The sequence below is a fragment of the Nothoprocta perdicaria genome, unplaced genomic scaffold, assembly GCF_003342845.1.
Source record: "Nothoprocta perdicaria isolate Ctin4 unplaced genomic scaffold, notPer1 scaffold_16, whole genome shotgun sequence".
Classification (NCBI taxonomy): Eukaryota; Metazoa; Chordata; class Aves; order Tinamiformes; family Tinamidae; genus Nothoprocta; species Nothoprocta perdicaria.
The window spans coordinates 6,311,311-6,338,894 of NW_020454760.1; the positions used below are offsets into that span (position 1 = coordinate 6,311,311).

General features: G+C 42.1%; 1 protein-coding gene across 1 annotated transcript in view; it reads left to right on the plus strand.

Moving 5' to 3' along the window:
* Nucleotides 1–2,017: 2,017 nt before the first annotated feature.
* Nucleotides 2,018–27,584, plus strand: part of MIB1 (mindbomb E3 ubiquitin protein ligase 1) — a 61,832-nt gene continuing 36,265 nt past the window's right edge. Inside the window, exons 1-10 of the mRNA XM_026035374.1 lie at nucleotides 2,018–2,246; nucleotides 9,512–9,683; nucleotides 12,196–12,325; nucleotides 14,069–14,173; nucleotides 20,381–20,447; nucleotides 22,222–22,426; nucleotides 23,360–23,543; nucleotides 23,848–23,992; nucleotides 25,050–25,183; nucleotides 25,989–26,096. Coding sequence (XP_025891159.1) covers nucleotides 2,018–2,246; nucleotides 9,512–9,683; nucleotides 12,196–12,325; nucleotides 14,069–14,173; nucleotides 20,381–20,447; nucleotides 22,222–22,426; nucleotides 23,360–23,543; nucleotides 23,848–23,992; nucleotides 25,050–25,183; nucleotides 25,989–26,096 — 1,479 coding nt within the window. The remainder of the gene's footprint in view (nucleotides 2,247–9,511; nucleotides 9,684–12,195; nucleotides 12,326–14,068; nucleotides 14,174–20,380; nucleotides 20,448–22,221; nucleotides 22,427–23,359; nucleotides 23,544–23,847; nucleotides 23,993–25,049; nucleotides 25,184–25,988; nucleotides 26,097–27,584) is intronic.

Below are 27,584 nucleotides of genomic sequence, written 5' to 3' on the forward strand. Positions count from 1 at the left end.
TACAGGCGGGAAGGGGCCCTGCCCTTTGTGGCACCCGGGACGGGGCCGTTCCCGGGCCCAGGGTGGTGCCACAGGGTCTCCTGCCACCTCGGGCTCCCAGGCTGCCCGAGCCAGGACCCGACACGCGAGGAAGCGGAGCCGGCGGCCACACGCAGGGGAGGTGTCCCCAGGGCGGCCTCTCTAGCGGGGCGAGAAGCCCCGGCGCCCGCGTTCCCAGCCTTCATCCCGCAGCGTGGAGGGCCGGGCTGGTCCCAGCCTGGCGCTGCTGGCTGCCCCAACATCCCCCTGCATGGCCCGGGGCAGCCGCGGGTGCCGGGAGCCCCAAACCCCATGGGTCGTGGCCACAGGAGCCACCTGCGCCGCGGGGAGGGCTCGTCCGGGCTGGGTGGCACTGGGGCACTCGCCTGCAGAGCGGAGCCCGAGCCCGGCCACGGAGAGACATCCAGGGGCTGCCCCGGAGGGGCACGGAGCACAGCATGGGCACAGCAAGGACAGGAGCAGCGAGGAGGGCAGCATGGGGGAAAGCAGGATGGAGCAGAGCAGGATGGAGGAGCGTGGAGGAGAGGAGCAAGGAGAGCAGGATGGAGGAGTGTGGAGGAGAGGAGGAATGAGGAGAGGAGTAGAGGAGGATGGAGAAGAGGAAGAGTAAGGAGAGGCGAATGGAGAAGGATGGAGGAAAGGAGAATGGAGAAGGACTGAGGAGAGGAKGGTGGAGGAGAGGATGGAGGATGAAGGACGGAGCTGCTGCTGGGTGCACGGCTGCCGGGCACCTTTGGAACGGGAGGCGGTGCAGGGAAGGCCCAGGGCTGCTGCCCGCGCCAAGGGGACGCGCTGGCGGCCGCTGCTGCATCAGCTGCTCCTCCACTTTCTCACGTTAGTTTTTTCCCATTTTCTTATCCGGGCCGCAGCTGCCCCCGGAAAGGCCGCGCCGGCTCTGGGAACGCRGCCCCGGGCCGGCAGCCGGGTGCGTTTGGGTGGGGAGCGCAGGGCCGCGGCCCTGCCAGCRCCTCCAGAGCGGCTGCTGGCTCCAGCCATGGTCCCCGGCCCTGTCCCAGCACATGCYGGCGCTGGCCGTGCCCCCGCGGGAGCAGGGAGCTCTGGGCTGGAATCCCAGCGCCTGCGGCAGGAACCTGCCGGGGCCGGCGCGAGGGGCGGCGGCCTTGGGAATCAGGGGACATCCGAAGCCCCGGGGGGGTTTGYTCCAGGTCCGTGCTGCGAATCCGCATCCCGCTGCCGTCCCAGGCGCTGCACGCGGGCGCCCTGCACCTCCCCGCTCCTGTCCCTTGGGTGCTCCCCGTCCCAGCTGGCGCGAGGACAGTGCACACAGCAATCATCCCATTTACACGTTAATTTCAATAAAACACATGTATTTCGTGTTTTATTGCTGTGCTGGGGCAATAAAAACATCCATTGGGCCGCGGGAGCCTCTCTCGGCWCGGGAAGGCTCCTCTGTGGCACAGGATCCCCAAAGCTGCCCAGCACGCCCCAAACCAGGGCCCTGCTCCCGGCAGAGCCAACACAAAGGGGCAGCTGCCAGTCCCGAAACGCAGCCGGGCACCCTCACGCRGATACCGCCCCTGGAGCGCCCCGCTGCAACGGGCACTGCCTCCCTCGRCCGCCACTCACGTCCCGCCCAAACCAGGGACCGGCTTCAGAAGCCACCAGGGCTGTTTCGAGATGAAACATTTTAATTCTGTGTCTTTTATTTATTTATTAATTTATTCATTTATTTTTAATGTTTCAGAAGGGGAAACTTCCRGGCACACTTTTTCCCCTCTCTGCTTTAATGGAGACGCTCTCCTGGCGAGTCAATAAAGATATCCAGGCCCCCGATTACCATTTGGCCCTCTGCTTGTCTGCAGCGCTAATTCCCGCGAAATTACAGGCAAAGAGTGATTGATTATTGCGATGATTAAGAATTTATCCTCATCTAAAGCCCTTCACGTGCGGCGGCGGCAAGGCCAGATACCACGGCGAGGGGCGCGGGGGGAACGGCCCCGCGCGGGGCGCCGCCGGCATGAGCAGCTCGCGCAACAACCGCGTGATGGTGGAGGGCGTGGGCGCGCGCGTGGTGCGCGGCCCCGACTGGAAGTGGGGCAAGCAGGATGGCGGCGAGGGCCACGTGGGCACCGTGCGCAGCTTCGAGAGCCCCGAGGAGGTGGTGGTCGTGTGGGACAACGGCACGGCCGCCAACTACCGCTGCTCGGGCGCCTACGACCTGCGCATCCTGGACAGCGCGCCCACGGGTGAGCGCCGGCCCTCACGCATACGCATGTATATGTGTGTGTATAGGTCCAAAGTTAGGGTTGCGGCGCGGGGAGAAGCTGTGCCGCGGCTCGCAGGCCTGCACAAAGCCAGCAGGGCAGCGGGGGTGCTTTGCTTCCCTGCCCCTTCTCCCTCTCTTCCCTCCACCAGCCTCGGGTTTATGTTTTGGGGGGGTTCTTTTCTTTGCAGAGTCGGGGGTTCAGGAGGAAAAGGGGGTGCAGGGCCTTTTTGCTGGAGAGGATGGCGTTAAGCGAGTGGTCGGGGTCCAACCTTGCCTTGCAATGCGCCCGTTGCCCCTTATCTGCGGTGCCAGACCTGCTGCGGAGAGCAAAACACCAAACAAACCCCCCAAAACAGCGAAAAACACGTCCCTGCTTTTGTTTTCCCGACTGCTTGATGTTTGGGGTTTAAGTTCAGGGAGTCTGGACTGTGGCTTTGCAGCGCCTGCCCGCTTTGCTGCTGCTGTCCTGCACTGGCGTTATGCGGCAGCGCTGGTGTGGCAAACGCTGCAGGAGGATGGTCCCTTTAGGGCCTGTTTTTACAGTGAAAACGTTTAAAAAAATGCTGCTGAGTTTCATGGGGAAAATACTTGGTTCAGGGCCTGGCAGGATTACCTTAATAGCGAGGTGATTGGACGGGTTTGTTGGACGCTGCTTGGATACGTGCTGTTTTCATAACCTGTTTTTTTATTTGGAATATGGTGGAGAGGAGAGGTGGGTTTTTTCAGCCAACTAGGTAGAGTAAAACTGAGAGGGAAAATACAGTGAACTAGGGTGAAGTTAACACCTTGGAAATATGGAACTCATTCTAGTTAATAAGCACAATGGAGCTAAGGAGGGGGAAAATATTTTGGTCTTTGTCAACCTTTGAGATGGATTTTTTTCTCCTTTTTTTTTTCTTTTTTTTTTCCTCCTGTGTCAGTATCCTCCTCTCCCCTGTTTTTGTGCTTTGGTTTGGGAAGTAGATGTTAATGAAACTTCAGCTGAAAATCTTTTTGAAATGGCCCTTGGAACAACAAATTAAGACTAGACTTGAAAGTTGTGGGTCCTTGTGTTGCAGATGCGTAGGCTTTGAAACTTAACTTGCGTTTAATATCCTGTAGAAACCAGTGGGACTGCTTCTGCTTGAAAATAAACATATGCATAAATGTTGAATATGGGCCTTGAATGCTCATTGTTCTTGCTCTGCTTGACTCGCTTGCAGGCTGACAGCATCCTGTTAACTGCATCTGCAGACCTATACTGGATACTTAGCTTTAAGTCCTGATTTTTTTTCATGCTCTAGAATTCCTTAGTGCTTATATTTTTTTTCTATAGTTCTTATAATTCCTACAATGTTTATAGTTATACTTTTTGTTATAACTTTATTTGTGTGTGTGTTATTTTGATTTCTGCTTCAGATAGGACAATGTACATTGCTCTTGGGGAATTCATAAGCACACAAAAAGTTCCTTTTTGGCCAGAAAAACCTCAAAAACAGAGACACCACTTGCAAAGCCCAGTGGATGGGCAGAACTGCTATAAGAAGCAACCCAGAGTTGCCTTTGGCCAGCGGGAGTTTATTTTTGAGGTCACGGTTGCCTGGAGATAGGAAGAGTCGAAATTCATAAGGAAGCATTAGCCAAAGAGAAGCACTGTAGTCAAGTGGAAAGTTCTAGGATGACCTGAGCTTGGATGGGGATTTTAATACTCTTTCTGGGACCCCTAGAGAATTTTGCTGTAAGTAATTATAGGAAAAGTGGAATCTAGTGACGGGAGTTCCTACCTCTGATATCAGTAATGATCTTATTGAACAAAAATGTGTTATAAAATAGGGGAGGTGGGTTGTGTTCTCTCCTCTGGGTTTGTTTGCTGGTAATTAGCACAATTATCTGGATCTTACAGATTGGAAAAAACAAAACAAAAATTTTCTTTGGCCAATAAATTCTCAGTAGAACATGAGTGAAAATTTATAATGAAAATAAATATAAAAAAAGCAGTAGAAAACAATTATTACTGGGAGTTTTTTTATTAGCTATACAAGCCTAGCTATGGTTACAAGCTCTTAATCATTTTGTTTGATGTAAAAAAAAGTGCATTTTGCTTGATGTAAAAGTCCTTTTTTAGTCAATAAAACATTGTTCTTGCATTTTAATAATTATAAGCTATAATCACAATTGCAATATTATGCAGACTTTTTATTAAAAAAAGATGTTAGTACCAGCATTTTAGGATGGCCATCATGAAAGAGGAGTTACTAAACCAGGAGTGTGTGGTTAGATGGGGTGCATTGCATGGCCAGCAGTGGCCAGATTGCTCATGAGGAAATCCAGTGCCTTTTGCAAAACAGCTTTATTTTTCAAAGAACTAAAAAGAGAACTGAGTGGATCTTGAGAATCCGTATTTTCTGATGGTGTTGAGAAAAGGATACGGAAAGGAGTAGTTTCTGGGTAGCTGAACAGAATCTGCAGCTCTATGCCAGAGCACAGCAAACTGAGGTTTGTATCTAAAAGGGAGGCAGTCTCCTGTGGGAGGTGCAGGCTGTACAGTAGTGTTCACGTTAACACTTGTGATCATTGCATAAAAATTCTCTGTTTATTCCCTTTGAAGATGTTTTCTACAAAGCTTAAAAAAGCTTACAAAGTTTATTCTGCTATCCATTTTCTCTTTCGGATCCTTGGTTCGAAATAGCACTGTTGCTTTCCTGCTTGAATTATTTACCTACTTATGCTCGTGTGTGCGAAGGGCTGGAGCAGGAGCTGGTGTCAGGAAGTGGGACCTCGCTGAGGTCCCATCCTGATCCCTACCACCTGGTTAAAGCGAGCCTGCCTCTGGTTTGAGCAGCTCTATGTGCTGTTTTCTGCTAAGTGAAAACTTAGGCCGTGTCTCCTGGAGATCTGATTCCCTTTTTCTGCTGGTATTGGTTTGTCGCTGTAATCTGAGAAGTTGCATAAATCATCACAAATTCAAAAAAGTCAAAACATTTTAAAAGTACTGAACCTTGTCTGATTCTATTTGTTTATTTACTCTTGCTTTGTCTCAAATCAAATTAAGTCAATTAGTAAGCATTTTTTTTCCCGCCAGTAGTTACTTGTAATTACTAGCAAAGCCCCTTATAACTAGAAGTCCGATAGTGTTGTGAGCAGTGGTACTTGTGAAACACACTTTTTGTTTTTTGATGGACATGTCATTTGCTCTCTAACCTCCTCCTGCCCAATAACCCTCTTCCTCGTGCTGTGTCTTGTGGCACCGTCACCAGGTGAGATGGGGCACACACTTTGCTGAGCCTGGAGTCTCCTGTGCAAGGACCTAGCTGCCACCACTGCAGTGTTCAAGGGATGAATTGCCTTTACTGGGACACTGGTTTGAGTTTTCCTTTCTTGCTTTCCCCAAACTGGGCTTACCTCTGAGATTTCTTGTTTTGTTGGGGTCAGGCCATACTTTCAAAACTGTAATTGGTTTATAAATAAGCAGTGTCAGAGGGATTGCGGCCTCAGTAATGCAGGGAAGATAAGAGAATAGATGATGAAAATGAAAATCTCTGAGATAGAGCGATAAAGGTAGGAGAAGAGCATGATAAGCAAATCGTGAAAGTAGTAATGCTGGCTTAGCAATGCTGGACTTGCTGGTGTACTCGTGTTGGGGGGAAGCTGTTTAAAGGCAGCTGTGCATGGCAGGAGAGTCAGTCTTACCACCTAGTGCTTTTAAGTCCGGTATGGAAGGTGACTGGAGGTTGAATTTTTGCATCATGTTAGTTTAGGAATCTGAGGTGTTCTCCTCCTTCATAGTTGACCAGTTGCAGTGCTGATACTGGAATTCTGGAGTTTTGATGGTGCTTTAATATGTTCTACAGGTTTAATGAAAGCACTCTTTCCTAAACCTAATTGTATAAAGTTTGTGTTTTCTTTTCAAATTAGCCGTTTCAAGGAGCAGGAGCAGTTCATGATAGATGCAGGTGGCATTTAGAATAGCCCTTTAGTTTGAGCCCAGAGCCTGCCCTTGATTGTCTCCCCTGCTTGTTCCTGCTTACAGCGCTTTGGTTTGCCTCACAGTGTGGTTTCAGAGAGCACAAACTGGATTCCATTTTGATATAAAACAAAACAAAAACCTCACTGATGTGACCCAGTTGCTGAAGAGCATTCAAACCACTGGACCAGAGCTGGTTTGAAATCCTCTCCTGTCTCCCTTCTTCCCCGAAACGTGTCCAGCGTGAACTGGAGTCACACTGAGGGCCACATTCCTTGTTCGGCCACCAGCATTAAATGCAGTGCTGCCAAGAGCTGGATTGGGAAAGTGGTCCAGGTGGATGTTTTTCCCTCCGACTGTCTTTCAGCATGGTATATTTCTTAATCCACTTCACCCCACTGGATTTTCCACAGCAGCTGCTGCCCGGCTGAGTTGAAATGTTTAGTTTTGATTTAGGTCTACCATGAAATGACCTAATCTTGTATTATATAGCTCCTGCTTAGGCTTTTGCCCCTTTCCTCACCACCTGCACAAATTCAGAGATCCTTCAGGCTGCTAATGCCATGGCCATTTTGCATTCAGAGTAAAATGATAGTGAACAGTCAGCTCAGGTAACAAAGTCTTCCATAAAGTTAGTAACTACTTGAATGATTCCAAAGGTGTCCAAAACTTCTCTGCTGCTATGCGAAACACCACATTTACTGATCCATTTTTTAGCCACCCCCTATGTGGCCCCCGCAAAAAAAATTCCAACCCAAACATTGCAGCCAAGTAGAAATTTGAATCAGAGCAACAGAAGTAGTGACTAGTTGTCGATTTGAGTCCTTTTAATGCATCTGCTCTTGAAGACTATCATATGATATTTGTAATCATCCCATACTATTCACAGCACTGAGTCAGCCACTTTCAGATCATAATTATCACTGTCTTTTGGGGTGTAGCAGATATGAACCGATAGCAGATATCAAAGTCTCAGTGTACAGAAGGAGGATGATTGTTCCCCCTTGGATGTTACTCCTACCTTTTCGGAGCAAGATCCTTAATGGAGTTACGGAATTGTATGTGGGCGGAAAACCTTACATGGGAGATCTACAAGTTCTTGTTTTGTGGACAAATAGTGGGTTTGGTTGTCATTGTTACCAGCCGACGCTGGTTAATATCGCTCTTCATTGATTTGTTTTAAGCTATATGAGGTGCGTTAACCAGCAGTTGGAGCTGATAAACTACTTGTTTAGCTTACAGCTAAGCAGCTGTCTGTGCTATGCCTTCAAAATGTCAGCATGGAGTTTGTAGTCAATATATAAATGCCACCTTAGCCGTAAGGTGCTCCAAGAATTAGTGATTATTAACATAATGTCTGAAGCTTCAGGGTTTTCAGCATCACCAAAGGTGGTCCTTGGTTGCCCCGAAATGCTGCTCAGTTCCATTAACGCAGTGATGCATTCAGTCTTTGCTCCAAATGTGTACCTTCTCTAGTCTTAACTAGATACGATTCTATTCTGGTGTTCACATATCAGGGAAATGTTTAATCATGAGCCTGGAAATCTTCCTGAACATGTTTCTGGTCAAGACTGGAGAGAGAAGCTCTTGTGGTTAGAAGAAATGACGCACAGGGAGCACCAGGTGCTTGCGCTGCTGTTTAGAAGGATCTCAGCAGGCTGGAGAAAGGAGCTCACAGGTGTCTTGTGAAGTCCAGCAGAAGAAAGCACCAAGCCCTGCAAGCAGGGGGCAATAATACCACACACCAGTGAAAGCTGGAGGCTGACCAGCTGCAGGGTGGCTTTCCTGGTAAGGACATAGGGTCTCAGTGGTCACCAGAGTGGAATGTGAGCCAGCAACGTGCCCTCGTGGCACAGGCGGCCACCAGCATTGTGGGCCCCGCTAGGCAGAGGCTTGTCAGCAGGTTGGTCCTTCCCCACTGCTCAGCAGTGATGAGGGGCTCCCCTGCGGTGCCATGTGCTGTGCTGGGCTCCCCAGTGCAAGAAAGACACGAACATACTGGAGGGCTGCATAGGTAGTTAAAGGCTTGGGGCATCTGATGTGCAAGAAGAGACTGAAAGAGCTGAGACTGTTTAGCCTGGGGAAGAGGAGACCCTGAAGGGTTGTCTTGATGCATTTGCTTGAGGGAGCTGTGAGGAAGATGGATTCTTCTTAATTGCAGATTCTTCTTGGTGGTGACCAGGGATGGGACAAGAGGCCATGAGCACAAGCTGAAATACAGGGTGGCTGAACACAGAAGCAGCAAATCCAGAGCACTAGAGGAGTCTCCATCCCTGGAGATGTTCAAAACCCCGTTGGATGTGGCTCTGAGCAGCATTTGAATGGATTGGTGGTCTACTAGTGACCTCCTGAGGTGCCTTCCAACCTCAGCTATTCTGTGCTGTGCTCAGACAGGGTTCAGTTTTCTGTTACCTTCAGTTTTGCCTTCCAACTCCTGATTTTTTCGAAGTGGCTTAGCTATTGAACACAGATAAGAAATTCATAATGAATTTTGCTCTCATCCAAAATAGAAGCCCTTTGGAGGGAAGAAGCATTTTCTTTCCTTTCTATTTCCAAAGGCCTCTGTGTGTGTTTTTTTTTAGGATGAGTGAGTGGGAGAGTTCTGTGTAACTCGAGTTTTCTAGTGCCCTTTTTTGTCTTGTGCTACGTACTGAGTGCTAGGGTCATACTAATCTCTTCTGTTGCCCAAGTATTTCCAAACAGTCCAAACAGCAGCGGAATCTGCCTTTTTTTTCAAAAATGCATTTTTTTCAAAATGCAAAATGCACCGAGTAAAAATTTCTCTGGCTGATCACTGTTACTCAGCTGTGGCTTGGCAAAGCTGCTAGAATGAACAGATGTGAGAACTTGTTTTTTTTGTTTTCTTCAGAGTTGGGAAGGACAAATGCTTTTGGGTTGCTTTTGATTCGTTATTAGCAGATTCTTTTTGATATGGGCAACATAAAGTAGTTAAATGCTTCAGGACAGTAACATGGATTTTCATGAAGCTAATGGTCTCTGTCAGAGAGCTCAGTTTCTCCTTATGTTTAAGTGAATAGAGTTTAAACTCCTATATCTTTCTCTTGTACAAAATGGGTAGAAAAAAAAGTTCTCAAACACTCATGCCTGGTTGATCACCGTTTCCTTGTGGTATGTGATCTGTTGAGACACTTATCCAGAGATGGAATTCCAGATTTTCCGGATTCCTTTAGCATGCAGATTGCTACGTGTTTAATTGTAAGTTACAGGAGCCCTCATTTTATTTCTCCTAGAGTAATCTCTGAATATACGTATAGTTATATTCTTTATTTTTTTTCCTTCAGGTATCAAGCACGATGGGACTATGTGTGATACGTGTCGACAGCAACCGATCATTGGTATACGATGGAAATGTGCTGAATGCACCAATTATGACTTGTGCACAGTTTGCTATCATGGGGACAAGCATCACTTGAGGCATCGCTTTTATAGAATTACCACACCGGGAAGTGAAAGGTAAAATGCAGCTTTTCTCCTGTGAAATTGAAGAGGAACAGTTCACTGAGGTTAACTTCTATCACTACAGATTTGGTTTACTGAAATTTAGGTGGGAATATAGTGGATTCAGGTGTAGATTCTGTTCTTGGCGCTGTCTCATTGTGAGAGAGCATAAACAGACTAAAATATTTGCACCTGGAAAATGTTTTAAATGTGGAGATTTAGAAAGCGCAAAGAAATTAGGATGTGATTATGAGGTTACTTAACTTCACTGGGTGCTTCCTAGTTCTCGTGTTGCCTGATGGTAGGTTTTAGAGGAAGGCAATTGTCTTTAGACAGTGCATGATTACAGCATCACTTGTCAATGAGTTTCTAAATTTGAAAGTTTAAATGCGTTCAAAAAATGGTATGGGCAAATTTGATGGATAATGTGCCCCTTGTGGGCTATCAACATAATGATCTGGTTGCAAAAACTCTAACTCAAATTCCTTAAACTGCTGATTACAGAGTAAAGATGCTGTGTAGAGTTACTCCTCTTACTAAGTCTCCTGGAGAAGAACTGGGAACAACAGGAGCCTTTAGGTTGTTTTTGAGTAGCTCTTCTTGTGTTCTTTGGCTTTGAATGACTGCTTTGTGTCCAGAGTCCCCTCTCTGTCATGATCTATCCACCTGTAAGGTGAGAATGGTGATATTTGCCCATTAACAAATACTTTTAGAGGTGTATAAGGTGACACTTGTGTCAGCTCTGTGCTAATTCTCCTGAATGACACAAAAGTCATTGCAATTGTATTTGAACATGAGAGTTCTTCAAATGTGGCGTGTGTGTGACTGAGGATTTATTTCTTCTTCTCAGAGAAGTAAGGTTTACAAGGGTCATAATTTAGTGATGTGCTTGTAGCTGTGCCTTTATAGTTGAGGTAAACTGTTGGAGCACATCTAACTGTGGCTAAAGCACCCAGGTTAATGGCCTGATGGAAAAAATAACTTCTCTTTTTTTTGAGATTTGTATCGGTAGGTCTAGTTGTCAAACAGGATCACGAGCTTAGTGTCTGAACTGCAATGTTGTAATGCAGAGCAAAACTTAGATGTTGAGTAGAAAGTGCTTAGAGTATTTATTAGAAAATAAATAATAATTCAAAACTGTTTTGCAGTTTGCTACCTTTCTAAAACTGTCATAGCCTTTGAGAACACCTGTCTTTTGTTTCTTCATTTTCTCTTTAGCCAAAGATTCCTGTATAATTTAAATTGGTCTCTATTGGTGGCATAAGATAGAATTTATCTCCAGCTAAAACAAGCTAAAAACTCAGACAAAATAGACACCTGCAGGAGATCTTTTGCATCTTGTCTCTTTCCCCCTCTCTCCATTTGCCTCGGCTGATTTCTGTCTTGCAGCCCTGACTTAGATGCTTCATCTGCCAAGGAGCTGTTTCTTTTGGACCCAACTTAGCTGAGGAAAAATGATTAAATTTAGTTGTTTGAGGGAGGAGAAAGGGCAAAAGCAAAGCAATGGAATTTGAGAGTAGCTTATTAGAAAAATGCTCCAAAGCATCTAATGACATTTAGATGAAGGAAAGCAAAAGTTGGACATATTTTGTTTTTGAGACTGCGATATCATATAGGCTGCATACAAAGTAAAAGTGCTTTTTTGTCTCAGGTTTGTAGATATTGAGATATGTCTGAAATACTGCTCTAAACAAGATCTCTCATTGCGTTTCCTGCCTCCCTTTTGTATTAGATCAAACTTGCTAATATTTTGATATATTTTGGTGCTGTTCTTACCGAGTGGAACAAGTTGTTAACTTTTTCCTTGTCTGCCATCTGCTGGATGGTAAAAGTTGAGCAGGAGGGTGTCAACTTCCTGAGGCGGTCAGGAAGCGTTCAGAGTTTCAGCTGAAAAATACTTTTGTCTGGCAACATTCTTACCTCGTGAAGTAAGGAAGCTCCTTGCATGTGGAGTGGTGGTTTTGGAGATGACTGAAAAGGCAGGAAAATGTTTATCTCTTTCCATTGGCAGGTCAATATTCATAAAGAACTGTAGTTTGGGCACTTTGTATGTGCTAGTCTCTTCAGATTTTGGAAAGAGTCTTAGGAAAACAGCATATGGTTTTAAAAATAAGACTGAGAAAATGGATTCTGATTATATTGAATGAAATAGGCCAAGATAGGTAATAAAGTATGTAGTAAACCTACATGCAAAAGTAAACCCTGTTACACAGTGCGGGGGGGAGGCAGCTCTTTATTCAAAAACATGTTATGAAGTAGTAGAAGTTTGAGGAGATTTTCATTAGGATTGAAAACTTCAGTTTTAAGCACATAACTCAGATTTAGGAAGGACTTTTTTATTTCAATCTGGCAGGCTGCTGTTTGAGTTGAGAATTGAGTGGAGGTGATCCATGCACCAAAATCTGTGTTTGTGGGGTTATTTTTGTCTTCAAGATGTTCTCCTGCCCTCCCGATTTCGAAGAATCATTTTGGGCTTTTTTGGTATGGAGCTTTTCATGATACTTTTTTTTCCCCCTTGGAACTTTAGGGTATTGTTAGAGTCTCGCCGTAAATCCAAGAAAATCACAGCAAGAGGAATCTTTGCAGGTGCCAGGGTGGTGCGAGGAGTTGACTGGCAATGGGAAGATCAAGATGGTGGCAACGGGCGTAGGGGAAAGGTAAAAGGAAAACTGGCTTGAATAAGATAATGCATGTCTGGAAGGTCATGGAATGCCCTCAGGGGCCTTTAGAGAGGAAAAATACCCTCATAAACGTAAAATGTTTTCTAGGCATTTCTGAGTTGCATTCTTTAATGATAAAGCATTTAGACAACGGAGCTGTTATATTATGACCAATTAATATATATCTTGACCGATTAATTTTAAATTTGCATGTTTACACTTTCAATGTAATGCTTTTAAAATGGACAAGTTTTTGTTCTGGTTGTTCTGCTTAAGGTCTGGTGTACTTCAGCATTGCTGCAGAGCTGATGCAACAACAGGTTTCTCGAGCACAGCCCTTTCCCATCGGTCATGAGCATGTTCTGGCTCCCCGCTTTTGTCTATACCTACCTCTTAGCTTCTAAGTTTTTTATTTTTCATCTAATAATTTTCATCTAATTTCATCTTTCCATTTTAAAAGCAAGAACTTTGCAAGAGTTAGTTGCAAGTATTATATTGTTATCTAATTTAGGACCTCCTGTAAGTGTTTTTGATATAGGTGTCTAGTGAAAGTAATTGGGTTTGTGGAAAACGGAATGACTTGGAAAGGTGCGTTGCTAATCATAACCCTTGTGTGTTTTCTATGGCTTTCATCTCCTTGGAGAATTAGTAGAGGATTGTTACAAGTGTAAAGGTATAGCAGGGAGTGTAAGATGCACTGTGACTTTCGTCACCATGGGAGATTGCACAGTAAGAATTGAATCCCTTTCCATCTAGGGGAATTGATGTTTTAGTTATCTTTATTTTTAGTATATTTAAACAGCATTTAAAATGAAACAGAGTTTCTGAGTAAGAATTTTGTGATGTTTTAGGCTATTTTATTCCCTTGATAGGCTTTAGGCCTTTGAGGATTTCCTTTTGGGTTTTATTGAAAGGAAATTACGAGTTTAAATCTCTTAAAACAACAGCAAAAAGTCCCCCAGATCTTGCTTATTTACCTCTTGCTGTGAATTTGGCAGCTTATTTTGAAACCTCTGAAACCTTGCAAAATACGAACGTTATCCTACATTATCTACTTTATGTATTAAATTTAGTACATAGAATTAGTGGGATCATTTGCAAGCCGAAAATGTGTAGAAATACGTATTAAAAGTGTTTTCAAGATGGGTATAAACTCTAAGATAGCAGAAAGCTTTTAAATAAATACCCAAAGAAAGATAAGAATGAAGATAAATCCGATTGATTCTTCAAGTAACGGATACATTTTCATAACTTGGTGTGCAGCCTCATGACTTCAGGAGTGTCAGGAACAGTTCTTTTCACTTTCTTTTGCCCCGTGATTAAACAGATTGGCACTAGAAATAGATTTTTGCCACGAGGCAGGTTAAACCAGACAAAAGGGAGTGATTAAACTAGTTTTTATACTTTCTTTTTTTTAGAGTTCTTTTTTTCTAGTAAGAACATGTCAAAACAAAATAAATACTTACAATACAGATTTTGTTCTATGTTTATGTAATTAGTTTAGTTGCCAAGGCATGAAAGAAAAATAGGCCCGTAAAGTAAACATTCAGATTGCAGCCATTAAGACAAGTAGGGAATGCTTATCACAGAAAACATCTTCAGAATAAATTCTTGAAATTCAGTAAAACGAGATCCCACATTTTTTCCCAAGGGAGGGGGAAAAAAAATGAAGTTGAAATGTGCTTTTAAATCTCTGTTATAGAATAAATTTTCTGTCTTTGTTTTGTTCTGATTAAATAGGTAACTGAAATCCAGGACTGGAGTGCATCGAGCCCGCATAGTGCAGCATATGTTCTCTGGGACAATGGTGCTAAAAACCTCTACAGAGTTGGCTTTGAGGGCATGGTGAGTATAAAAGACCACAAAGGGTAAAAACGCTTGCTGGGGGAAGGGTGGTAAGAATAACTTGTTGTGCTTTCTTCTCCCCCTTTTGTGATGTTCTCCAGCCGTTTGCATGCTATTAGTCGGGCCTTTGTGAGTACAGCTGTGTGGAGCATACATATGTATTAGGTAGAAAGTCTAATCTGAGATTTTATTGCAAATAATTTAAACTTTAGAACTGCTTTCTGGCTGAGTATGTGAATATTTATGATTTACATTTGTAATAGTCATTCTGTGCTAATATTGTGCCCATCTTGAAATTCACCAGAGGAAAAAATAGCACCCTATATTTTTAACTCCTGAACTGGTAATTTCATCACAACTTTTGTTGGTGTGATTGCAGCAAGATTTGCAGATTTTGAACTGTGAGAAACACTTAAAATTCTCACGATTTTTTTCTTCTCAATGAGAGAGTGATGAATTATTTTACAACCTTAGTTTACTCTAGCATGAAGCTTTTCTTTTTCATTTCGTAGCTTCTAAAGCTGCTGTTACAGCTGTAGAGAGGAAATGGGTCAAACTCTAGCAGAAGTGCCTTCTGTTGCTGGTTTTTTTACCCTGATGTGGGTCAAGGAAAGGTTACTTGGATTTGCAGTTGCTATAATATCTTAATTAGTATTGTCTTTGCATCATTTCTCTTTGATCCTGCAGAGGGAGAAGCATGTCAGTTTAACATCGGAATGTCATGATTCTGGATATAGGACTAATAAAATTAACAGTAACATTTGTGGTGCTTTGCTGGTTGTAATATACTTCTGCATTAATTTCATCAAAATCATTGCTTCAAACAGGATCCGTTCTTTGGCATCTTTGACACAGTCGTTTAAATGTAAAGCTGAATTTGATAACAGATTAGTTGCTGGGAATGTGTGTGTTCTGTCATGATTTTCTGCTAATAGTTAAGTGCTGTTATGTGTATCTGGCTAATAGACTGTCAAAGTCTGGGCAAACTTGTCTTGGGACTTAGGAATTGATTAAGAATGTACAGAAAATGTGGGATCAACAGCACACAGTGTGTGCCCAAGTAAATACAGCTGGAGGAAACCTGTACTTACAAATGAGTAACACTTGGCTTGGACACAAATGGAGCTGATTAAGGAAACACAGCTTATTATCTTAAGTCAGGGTTGCTTATTTGATAGCTGACAGGCTTCATCTGGTCCTTGGAATGAGTTTATCCAGCCTGCCAGCTTTTCCTTGGAAAAGACAAGGATTGGCTGTTGGGGCAGCAGGTGCTGCTGCTGCCTGAAAACTTTCATTTATTTCTGCTCAGATATTTTGGAGTCTGTTGTTGCCGTGTTTGCATGGGAAGTGGTTGAGAGGGCTGCGTGCTGGCTTTGTGCCGTCTGTCGTGTCTATCCGGGAGGCTCTGCTGTCACGCTGATAGAGCCCCCAAATCCCCACACGGGAATCTGCGTGTCTGTCGGGCTGGATAAAACCTCGCTTGCATCCCTAGGAGGAATAAAATGCAGTTGTCTAACGTGATGAATGACAGCACCCTCAATTCCTATCCATATATATATATATATATTCAGATCATATTCAATTAAGTTGCTAACCTTCGTTGCTTATCCTAACGTTATGTGCTTAATTTAAAAATGTGTGAACATAGCCTTTTGTAGTGAAAAATATAATATATGGAATTAGAGAGTTCTTTGGAAGCGTGGGAGCTATTTTTTTGGACTTGTTTCTAGATTTTCATGCTTCATATCAAACACGAATATAAAGTTGTGACATGCTTTGGTTTTTAAAAAAGCATTGTTTTTCCACTACTAAAGCAGATAATACAGGGTGCTATAAAAACTTACAACAATGGGTTAAATACTAGGGCCTTCTGCTAGCAGGAATGCCCTAAATCTAATGTCTGTTTCATTACTCGGGAATCATTTCAGTGCTACTGAGTTTCTTTGCTCAATGCCGCCTGCCTTTTCTGTGGTGATTAACCCCCTCCTCTTGTTCTTCATTATGGGGGATCTTACTTTCATCTGCGTAGAATCTGAAAGAAGTAACTGTAGTTATCATCCATCATTGTCAGAGTAATCGGTAAGCCATCTGTGGCTGTGTACTTTCGCCACACAAGTCTGAATAGTTGAGAGCGCTCTAGAGATTCAGAAGATCCCCGGCCCCGTATGTTTTTGATGTGTTTTTTTTTTAGGCATCAGTCAGGATTTAAAAAAAGGTTCAAGTTTGTTCATCAACGCTTACTTGGGTTATCTTTGAAGATGGACCTTGAATTTATGTCAGAGGATTTTTAATTCTCATTTATTAACACACAATTCATTTTTAAAAATGAGAATTAAAAATAGAAATGGGAAGCCTCTTGCAATAGAAACGCACTTACCTAGTTGTATAGAAACATACCTTCTGCTGCAGTTAGTGTAGAATGAGTCAGATCTTAGCTGCCCAGTTCTGTGTCTTGTCACCAATGCTTCCAAACTGAGGAGTTTAAGAAAGAGCAGCAGGAATCCAGTTTGTAAACAGTTGTGTAGTTGTCTCAGTTGTCTCAAGAGGCAGATTTGTCTCAACCCGTGAGCTTGACCAGAACATGGCTGAAAGCAGAAAAGCTGTTGATTTTATTTTTAATACAAATGACTTTTTTTTTCCATACCAGCAAACTGTGACTTGAGTGTTATTTAGAAAATTGTGAGCTCTTTATGGTAAGAATGACATATTGTTTCATTCCATCATGCTGATTCTTCATATAGGCAAATAATCCCTCGTTACTGTTATAAATGATGGCAAATGCATCTGTCACTGCTTTTTCAAACAAGTCATTGTTTAGTATCCTCTCATGATGCATCCTTCTGTAAACAGGGTTTTTTCTTTCTTCTCCTTAAATAAAAAGAACTTGCTACTATTTTTTTAATTCACTGTCTTGTTGTCTTTTAGGAGTTGATCAAAACTGACATGAGAATACGTATTTTGGCCATCTTTACATATGGGGCAGATGTTTGCATTACATTGTTAGCAACATAGCCAGACACAGATAGCTGGTTTTGAATCCAGGAAGAAATGAGGTGTGCCTACGTGATCGTTTGCGCCTTGTTTTGCCTCTTGTTTCCTTAGTCTAACTTGTCTTCTCTAGCAGACAGTAATGTTAAAAACTGTTCTGTCTTGAGTTGTCTGAGGTCTCGCTCTTCTCCGAAGCTTTATCATCAGATGTTGTTTTTGCGTATTGTGCCTGTTATTTAATTTCCCCCCAGTATCCTTTATTGCTTGTGATAGATAACAATTCAGTGCATCTAACACAAACATTCTTGTTAGTAGCCTCCTGACTGAGTCTGCAGACCTTCATCCCTGGTTTTGGTGGATGGTATTCCATAGTGATAGCAATAACTTACTAGTTAATCCAGGAGGCAGCTGCTGCTTTGGTATAGTCTTACTTTTCAAGGTCATGTATTGCTTGATGGTGTCATCCTGTGCCGTCTGCCAGCCCTGCTGACATTACTGTAATGCTTCGGAGAAGGAAAAAAGGAGCTTTGGTGATGATGAAACTGCACCTGTTTCTCCAATGGTGTAATTGGCTGGCTTGTCCCAAGTAAACTGGCATCTCCCCTGGATCCCATTGGGCTCAGCCGCTCGAGGTGCTTGCACAGTCTGACCAGCTCCTGCTGGTGCTGTGAGTTTTTCAGGGAAGTCCCAGGGTAGATGCAGAGCAATTGCTGTATGCAAAAACAAACACAACCCTATGATCTGCTCATCATATGTATCAGCTACTGGCTTGTAGTTTTTGCTGTGGAGTGTTTGTGCTCACACTTTTTCTTGAGCTTTCAGGTTATGGTTGCTGCCTAAGGGGAATTTCTGTCTTTTTAAGTATGCCCGGAGTCCGCAAACTCTATAGCTTGCCCTGTTTCTGGAAAGCATCTTCTTCTGGACTCGCTGAATGAAGTGAACTGAATGAAAGATAACCCCACTGAGTTAGCAGATAAGAGCCTAAGTTTTGTTTTCACCTTCGTGTATTTAGACTGGGCCTCACAGCTGTTAGCGTTCTCTTTTCTGCTCTGTACAGCACCACTGTGAGTCTAAAACTTGCAGTCTAACTTCTGCCTTCTGGGATGCTTCCTTCTGTGCTTGTACACTTGCTTTCCAACGATCTGACACTTCCGTCCTTTCATGAGATTCGGGGAGCCTCGTACAGCAGCAAAGAGAAGTTGTGTGACCTGAGGAGCAGTGCGGTGCGACCCGCTGAGGGAGGGGGCGCTGGGGACGGCCGTGTGGGGCCACGCTGCCCTCGACCTGCGCGGCCTCGCTCTCCCAATGGCCTCTAACCCCATGTCCCCCCAAGTGCCCCCAAAACCACTTTGCCTTGCTTCAGTGCTCGGATCGGGCTCTTCTCTGCCGAAGTGATGTTTGCCTGACGCGTGAAAGGAAGATGGATAGGAAGCTGAGGGTGGAATCAAGCTACTGCCTTGTTTTACAGCCAGCTGCATCATGCTGCAGAAATAAGCTGTGCATAGTGCAGCAGGGTGAAAAGAGCAGACTTGTCTGCATGGATCTGGAGGGTTCTGTCTTTGTGAAGTTTAATCTGCTTTAATCTGCTTTCTGGCCGTTTCTACTCCAGAATATTAATGGACTTTTAACTTAAAATCCATCATATTGTTACTGATTTTTTGTTTTTACTTCCTGCTACTATCTGATTTAGACATCAGTCTGCCCTGTACATCTCCACTTGCTGTAACCCCTGTTGATCTCGTGTCCAAGTTTTGCCCGTTTTCAAGGAGAGCTGCTGAGCATCTCCTGCTCTCTGTCTGTAAAAATACCTTTTGCATCTGTAGCCCTTCTTGACTCTTGCACAGACAGCTGGTTGCCGCATAGCATGAAGAGTTTGTACTCGGGGGCACCAAGGAAATGAAATCCTGCTTTTAGTCCAAGCTAATGGATCAAGCTGCCCTCTGGGGTGGTCAGCAGAGCTTCATCCTCGGCCCAGTGGAGCCCAGCACCTGCCCACAGGGTGGCAGCATTTTGTTGCAGCCCTTCTGCTCGGGTGCTGAGCGGTGCCAAGCTTGGAGAGCGGCTAAATCTCGTTCTGATCGGGCCGTGTTAACTGGTGTCTTAGGAAGTGCCCAGGTGTTCTTCCCAGTTCAGGCTGTGCTCCACATAGGAGTGAGAGGTCCCTGTAGGTAAAGTAGCGTTGTGTTCATCAATGTCTTGGAGCCTGGGAAGGCTTGAGAGGTTTCGTTTTCATCCTTTTGCAGGAGGACAGTGTCCTAATAAATATTAGGTGCAGAAAAATAAGAAATGATTTTAAAAAAAAATCAAGCCAAACAGTTTTTATCACACCCATCACCTGTGCCCTTTTTCCTCACTCGCCTCCTGCCAGGGTCCTGTCACATCCAGCAAAGTTTCCTACCCGTTCCCAAGCCCCCGTGTGCACAAGCTGCCCTTTGTTCGGGAAGGTTTGTTCCCTGGAGGGCAGTGCCAGCTGACAGCCGCTCCGCTTAAAAGCTTATGTGAGGAAGCTATAGGAAGGGGGATCTATAGGAACTCTGCGGGGTTTATGGCTGGTTATCGTGCTTGAAACTGCTGCTGCTTGCGTAATGCAGAGCAGAGGCTTCCCGGGGGCCTGGTCTTTACAACTGTTTTCCTTAAAGAGCTGTATTAAGTCTTCATTATTATTATTTAATCGTGGTGTTGTATTCTGTTTTATAGGAAGCTCTTCAGATTTTGGACTGTGGATGCCAAATGTTACTCTCTAAGTTAAAATTTCAATTTCTGCTTAGAAAAGGTGTGGGATAGAAGGACAGCATTGCCAGGACTTAAATACTACTGTACACGAAAGGCTGGGACATCAAGCACTGCACCCATTTTTAAGTTCTCGCTTTATTTGCATTCGTGTGCTTTTCTGTTGTTGAAGGGAGCAATGCTGACAGACCAATGCATAGAAGCTTCGCCTTATTCTAGTAATTATTTTGAGTTAAAAACATTTTATACTTTATGAAACATTAGTGTAAAGCCTCTGTATTGCAAAGGGTTATTAAATCCCGTGAATGCCAAGGCTAACAGCTTGTAAATGTATTAGAGATTGTTTGCCTTTTTATAGGACATGTTGTGTGTGTGTGTGTTGTTTTCAGCCTTTCTTATTTGAGCTTATTTCAGTTCTGATTCCACCAAACTCTGTAACCTGGAGTTTCAACCAGTGAGGACTAAAGTTGTTTTACTCTCTTTCCCTAGTCTGACCTGAAATGTGTCCAAGATGCAAAAGGAGGCTCTTTCTACAGGGACCATTGTCCTGTGTTAGGTGAGTTGCAGATAAAGAAAATCTGTCTTGGTTTGTGTTAATTATACTTAGCCCGGATTTCTGTCTCCTTTTTAAACTGCCTTTAGAGGGATCTCTTTTATGGTGCAATACAAATGGTAGCACTTCTGTCCATTGCGGTGCTTTGTATCTTAGTAATACATTTTAAGTCTTATCTAAATGTGTGTGTTGTCAGTGTGCCAAGTGGACAGCAGGAGAGTTCTTAAGTACTAACTTGCATTTCGCACGTGCCTTGTGCAGCCTATTTCTTCCAAGAAGCCAAACACATTCTGATGAGATTGTTAAAATACTCAGACATGCTCAAGAAAGTGTTGTGTACATGACCATAAACAGAAAATATTTGAACATCTACTTAATCTGTTAATTTATTATAATAATAATGGTGTATGTTATGAATCAGGCAGGAATAATCAAAAAAAGAAAAAAACAGAAGCAAAGTTCTTGATAATTATCTGTATTGCCTTGGCAAAAGACCTGGTCATAAAACAGGACACTATGAATTTTTCGTCTTGAGTTTCCTATTATGTTTAGATGCTCTAAAAGTTAGCTGATGATACGGCCTTTTCTAAAGTTGTGGGCCTTCTCTCTTTGCTGGTCTGTTCTAATTTCTTGCACATATATGTCAAGTGTGGCCTGAAAGCCTTATTTCTTTTCACAGGATAGGTGAATAGATTGGAAAAAAAAAAAGAAAAAAAAATTATTTAAAATCCAGGAGAGGGAGAAAATTTCATACATGCAATCACCTGGTGCTGTACTGTCAAAATAGACTAATTGTTCAGAAATAAGAAGTTGAGACACTTTGATCTTTGTGTTTTCTATATTTAGAATTAATTTTGTCATATTAATCTGCCACGAATGAGCATATACTGATGCCTTACTGTGCAGGTAAATTTAGGTTCTTCTGGCCTGTATCCTTCAGGGCAAGCTTGCATATTGTTCATCATCTTAACTTTAACATCAGCTGGGATTTTTTTTTTCCCACTAAACTCAAATGTTGCTTTGAAATTAGATATGTGTGTTGTACATGTAGCTTGCATTTAGGTTGATCCAGTGTTTGGAAGTATAAAAAATAGCTAGTAAAGATAGCTGGGGACTGTACTATAAATTCTTCTCCTTCAGTTATGTTAAGTTGCCCTGAGATGATAGTGAAAACTCTTGTCTCAGAAGTTTTGTTTCATTCTTATCAAGTTATCCTGCATCTTCCCCCTTCTCACAATGTTATAACCTCTCTCCCTGTTATTTGCCTTCTAAGGACAGGTGAGAGATGTGTTCAGGCTGTGAGTTGGTTTGTGAGTGTGACTGTCATTCAAAACTCAAGAATTATTTTTAAAGCTTGGCAATATTGAAAGTAGAGTGCAAATAAAGTTGTAGCAAGGACCAGATTAAAACAGAATAGCTGCTTACTATATAAAATAGTAAATTCCATAGAAAAAGTAAATTCCATAGAAAAAGTAAATTCCATAGAAAAAGTAAATTCCATAGAAAAAGTAAATTCCATANAGTAAATTCCATAGAAAAAGTAAATTCCATAGAAAAAGTAAATTCCATAGAAAAAGTAAATTCCATAGAAAAAGTAAATTCCATACTAAGGGTGGCAAATTCCTTTTCACGTGTTGCCTCTCTCTGTTCTTGGTCAGCGCAGGTTTTTAAGAGGTTTTGTGGCTATTAGTTCTGCTTAGGAAAATAATTTTTATTCTTTAGATGACTGGGATTTTTGCTGTGGTCTTACAGACATGTTCTATCTGTTTGCTTTTAGGTGAGCAAAATGGTAACAGAAATCCAGGTGGGCTGCAAATTGGTGACCTTGTCAACATTGACCTTGATCTAGAAATTGTGCAGTCTTTGCAGCATGGTCACGGAGGATGGACAGACGGCATGTTCGAAACCTTAACAACAACTGGAACAGTGTGTGGCATTGATGAGGATCACGACATAGTCGTGCAGTATCCAAGTGGCAACAGGTTTGTTAGGCACTGTTCATCATCATTCCTTCACACCAACGTTCTTCAACGCTTATGGTGACTTGGCTCCAGAAACTTTCTCTTGTCCTATTTGGATGTGTCAAAATTTCCTTGAATTTCCTTCCTTCTGCACTGTGTAATGAGGACTTACCTGTTAGAAAAATTCTGTGCTTTTGAAAACACCTTAGTGTGAAAAGAATCTTGCTGCTTCTCACAGTGAAAAATTGAATCTCAAAAGAAATGTGGAATATTCAACTTCCAAAAAATAATGTTTTAAATAGAATTTTTCTTTGTAACTTCAGTCTCTTGATTCCAAGGGGAATAGAAGCAGCAATGCAAGTGGGACGTTCAGGAAAGTGACCTAAGATGTGCTATGTGCATATATAGCCCTTGGTTTGATGCACACCCAGCATTTTGTTCCTTAGAGGAATGTTAGTTTGTGCAAATATGGGAAATACTGGGGAAGATGGTGTCAAAACTACTCCCTGCAAGTGAGTGAAGGTTTGAAGCTCAGTGAGCTAATGTGGTTAGTTGGGTGTAGTCAACCTTAGACCCACTGGCATGTAAAGGCTGGACCACCTTGCAATATGTTAGAATATAACCCAACATAAAAACAGCTAAGTACCTGCAAATGATTAAAATCTCTAGTACAAGTGAGGATTATTTCGTTAAAAGATGAGTCGTATCTATGCCATGCATTAGACTGAAGAATTTAATGGTTGGGTACAACAGCTTCTGCTTTGTGAGGGGATGGGGTGATATCCTTTGCCCTGCCCTTATACAGCACAACTAATGACTCCCAAAAAAAGTTTATGGGCAAAAAACAATTAACAACAAATATGCCCTAGTATCTAATCATGGAAGATGATTATACAGATGACCTTTAAGCATACTGCACATTTAAAATACATTTTTAATGCCTTCTTATTTTAGGTGGACGTTTAACCCAGCTGTTCTCACCAAAGCCAACGTAGTGCGAAGTGGAGATGCTGCTCAAGGTGCAGAAGGAGGAACCTCTCAGTTTCAAGTGGGTGACCTTGTCCAGGTGTGTTACGACTTGGAGCGGATCAAGCTTCTTCAGAGAGGCCACGGAGAGTGGGCTGAAGCAATGCTTCCCGTAAGTAGTTACGTGTTTGGGTGACAGTAAAACCTGCATAGTATTTCTCAATATGGCTTTTAAAAATACCTGGAGGCTCTAGGAGTTGAGGTGACACTTCCTAAATTACAGGTAATGTGTTTCACTAAACACTGTGTAAAACTTGTTCAGATGTTGTAATTTGCTCAATGTGATGAAATGCAGCCAAAAGTGTTATTGATTGTACTGTTTTAAAACTGAGATAATAAAAGAAGGTTCTTGTTATAATGTTCTGATTTATAAGTATCTAATTTTAGTATTATTTTCATTTGACTCTTCCATTCAGACTTTAGGTAAAGTTGGTCGGGTCCAGCAGATCTATTCAGACAGTGACCTAAAGGTAGAGGTTTGTGGGACATCTTGGACATACAACCCTGCAGCTGTCTCAAAAGTGGCATCAGCAGGATCTGCTATAAGCAATGCATCTGGGGGTAAGTTTGAAGAATAATCAGTAATAACTGATAACTGCTAGTATGCAGTTTGTATATAGGAATAGTAGTCAGACTTGGGGTCTGTCTAATCCAATATTCCACTTAAAAGAAGACTTGTGGACAGTGTGTAGTATGTGTATTAACATAAAAGCTCCAAATGGAATAGAGGCTTCTGCTTGGCTACAGAATACAAATATGTCTGTGAAGGTCTGCTCTAAGGGCAATTTAAATTATTAAAAGAGATATTGTATTGGAAGAAGGACCAAGACATGAAAAGAGCTTAGCAAGCGGGTTTCATTCCTTGTTTCAATGTTTAAAACATTCCTTGTTTTAACAGTAGTGTTGATTGCAAGCTCAAGCGAGGGATGTATTTCAAATTATTGTTCAAGCTTTTTTTTTTTTTCTTTGTCTTAATTTAATCAAACATTCTTTGGCTATTTACAATAGGCTTTAAAAAATATATGTCAGTATGTCTAAGCTGTTTTGTCGAGCCTGCTCTAATTCATCTTTTATGAGACAGAAAGACTATTCTGAGTTTATTTTATGGTCTTTTGGCTATTTTGTAAGTTAGTTAAACCAGTAGCACATGCTTTGTCTGCGTGACTGATCAGACCTTTTCTTAGGGATTCTGTGTCTAAAGAAGTTAGGCAGAGAGTTTTCTGTAAAAGAGATGAAATTGCAGTGTCTATAAAACTATCTAGAAGGCTAATGTGAGTTGATGCTTCAAATCACAGAGGAGAGGATATACCTTAAGTTAACCTGTAAGATATCTGATATAGATGTAAACTATTTTTAATTTTTGTTCCTCCATATTTTGTCATAGACCACCTATTTGTAGTTAAATCTTTGTTGTGAAGCATTTGATGTGACAGTCTGAACGATTTCAGGGTTAGAGAGTTCTAAAGCACTTAGAACTGAATGGTAACTTAAAGGTGCCATTTTATGGTGTTTATTATTGTGTGGTTATTACATCCTATAGAAATGTGGCAGATTAGCTGTTATTTTGCTGTTTTGATTAGAATTGCACTCTTACTTGTCATTTGTTTAATAATTACAGAGAGACTGTCCCAGCTATTGAAGAAGTTATTTGAAACCCAGGAATCTGGAGATCTCAATGAAGAACTGGTTAAAGCTGCTGCCAATGGAGATGTTGCTAAAGTGGAAGACCTGCTGAAGAGACCAGATGTGGATGTGAGTGTGCTCTTTGGGATACTAGTAACACGAAGGAAACTGAAGCTGTTGTAGCATCTCCTAGCAGTCAGCAGTGTGTCTGCTAAGAAGTAATTACAGCTGGTCCCAGTATCTCGTCTTCCATTTCTTGTTCTATTAAACATGGCAGGGGATGTCTGAAAAGTTATACACCCATTTTCATTGGGCAATTTTTGTACACTGTTATGTGACACGAATTAAAATACCAGGTTTATCTCTGCTAGAGTTGGAGCAGAGAATACCCACAGTGAGTGAGGGATCTTCAACATCTTTTATTCTGAGGGAATATGAGGAAGGAAAGCAGTTCTTTTGCTTGAGAATTTAGCTAGGTAGTAGATCTTTCTAGTGTGTTTTTTGTTGGATCCCTCTCCTGATTGCCTGTTCACTTAGTAGTGAGAAGTCCAAAGGAGATGTTAATAAATCTAGAATTTAATTTGGGGAAAGTGTATTAGAATCATAATCAAATGTTTTTCTTGCAAAAGTACTTTCTTACTACAGCAGTAATTCTTGCAGATAACAGTTTCAATAGTTTTGTGGGTTAATTTATGGCTCAGAATGGTATTTTTTTTTTGCTTCTTTCCTTTAATCTAGTTGATAGTGTAGAAATTAAATAGAGCAGACCTCATAGATCATCTCTGTGTCAAAAAGGCAACTATGTAGTTGTTCATTTCATATTTTCAAAGGCATGCCACTCATTTTCCTAGTATTCTCAAATTCAACCTGCTATAGTGTCTCATATGTACATGTATTTGTTGCAAGTTGCCTCACATCATTGCTATACCTCCAGGTGAATGGTCAGTGTGCTGGACACACAGCTATGCAAGCAGCGAGTCAGAATGGCCATGTGGACATTTTAAAGTTGCTTCTGAAACAGAACGTGGATGTAGAAGCAGAGGTAACTTAAATATTTTAAAATATTTTTTGTCTCCTTAGACTCTAAGCTTTCCTGCATGCAGGATTCATAGTTCTGTTGGAGTTTCTTTCCAGCACTTTATGGACTTAGTAATTCAGTTAGGCTGTTTTGTATGATTTGCACTGTAATCTCTGAAATGTTCTCTGTTAATTCTTGAGAATTGCACAGGGCTTATATTGGCTTTTCTCTGTTAGCTGAATAAAAAGCTTCAACTTGTGGCCCCCTTGATAGTATTTTATATATATTTATATATATATATGTAAAATATATATAATTCTGTATTTCTCTTTTATATATATAAAATATATCTGTATTTATATATAAATATATATCTGTTTATATGTGGATATATATATATAAATGGGAATTGTTCTTCTAAGATAAGAGAAACAGAAATAGGTGGTAAACAACATGATTACGTCACTTATACAAAACTTTTGTCTGGTTATAGTTTTTGTGGAAACAGTCTTTAAACCTGTTCTGAATTTGTTAAAAGGAATGGGGGGAAGTATTGCATACTGAATGCATTGTTACTGTTTTCCTGTTTTAGTCTTTCTCTTCCCTCTCATTTTTTTCAGTGAAATGTTTGTTTCAATTTTTTATTGGTACATGCACACATACATGTGTTTGCACACAGACACATGCAAACAAAAATACTGTAGACCATGGTGATATATTTTAAAAGTCAGAGAAGGAAAAAACTGTAGTGTGATTATGTTCCCACACTAACCTCCAACCAATAGTATTAAAAAGTGACACTTTTACCTTTAATACTTCACATTATTAAAGGTTTTGAGTTTTAAAGTATTATTCTAGTAGCATGGAGCTATGTAAGCTTGCGTGTGATCATAGGGGTTGCAGCCTGTTCTTCATTTCCTTGAGCTCATGTCAGTAGGAGAATGCAGCAGGGCTGTGTGTTGCCTTTGGCCTTCTGACAAAACAGTCCCCCACTGCATCACCAGCTGTGGTTGTAACATGCTAATACATTGATGAAGTGATGGCAGAACCTTTGGTGCTAGGATTGTTTTTACATTCATAAAATCACCTTTAGTTCAGAAAGATTTTCTTACTGAGTAGTAAGGATGGCTTAAGTTTATGCTGTGTGTACTTACTGGGGTCTGATTTCTGTGAACTGACTTGGTTTTAGAAATAGGGATTTCACTGCACTGTATAGCCTGTGCTGCTAAAAACTGCACTAAGCTGCTTTTCATCTGTGTTGTGGTATCCAAACTGCAGCAGAGGAATTCCCTGCTGCCTTCTCTCCAGGTGTAAGAATGGAATTAGGGGCATTAGAGGGAAGTCCCATGCACTCCCTGAATGGCTTAGGAATAATGTCTGACTAATGGAACTGTAAGCATTCCCATCATTGTAATACTGTGATAATGATAGTATCTTAATACTAGCATTAAAAAGTACTTCTGAGAACTGTATTTGAATTCTCAAACCTTTTTCATGTAACCTTGAACTGTT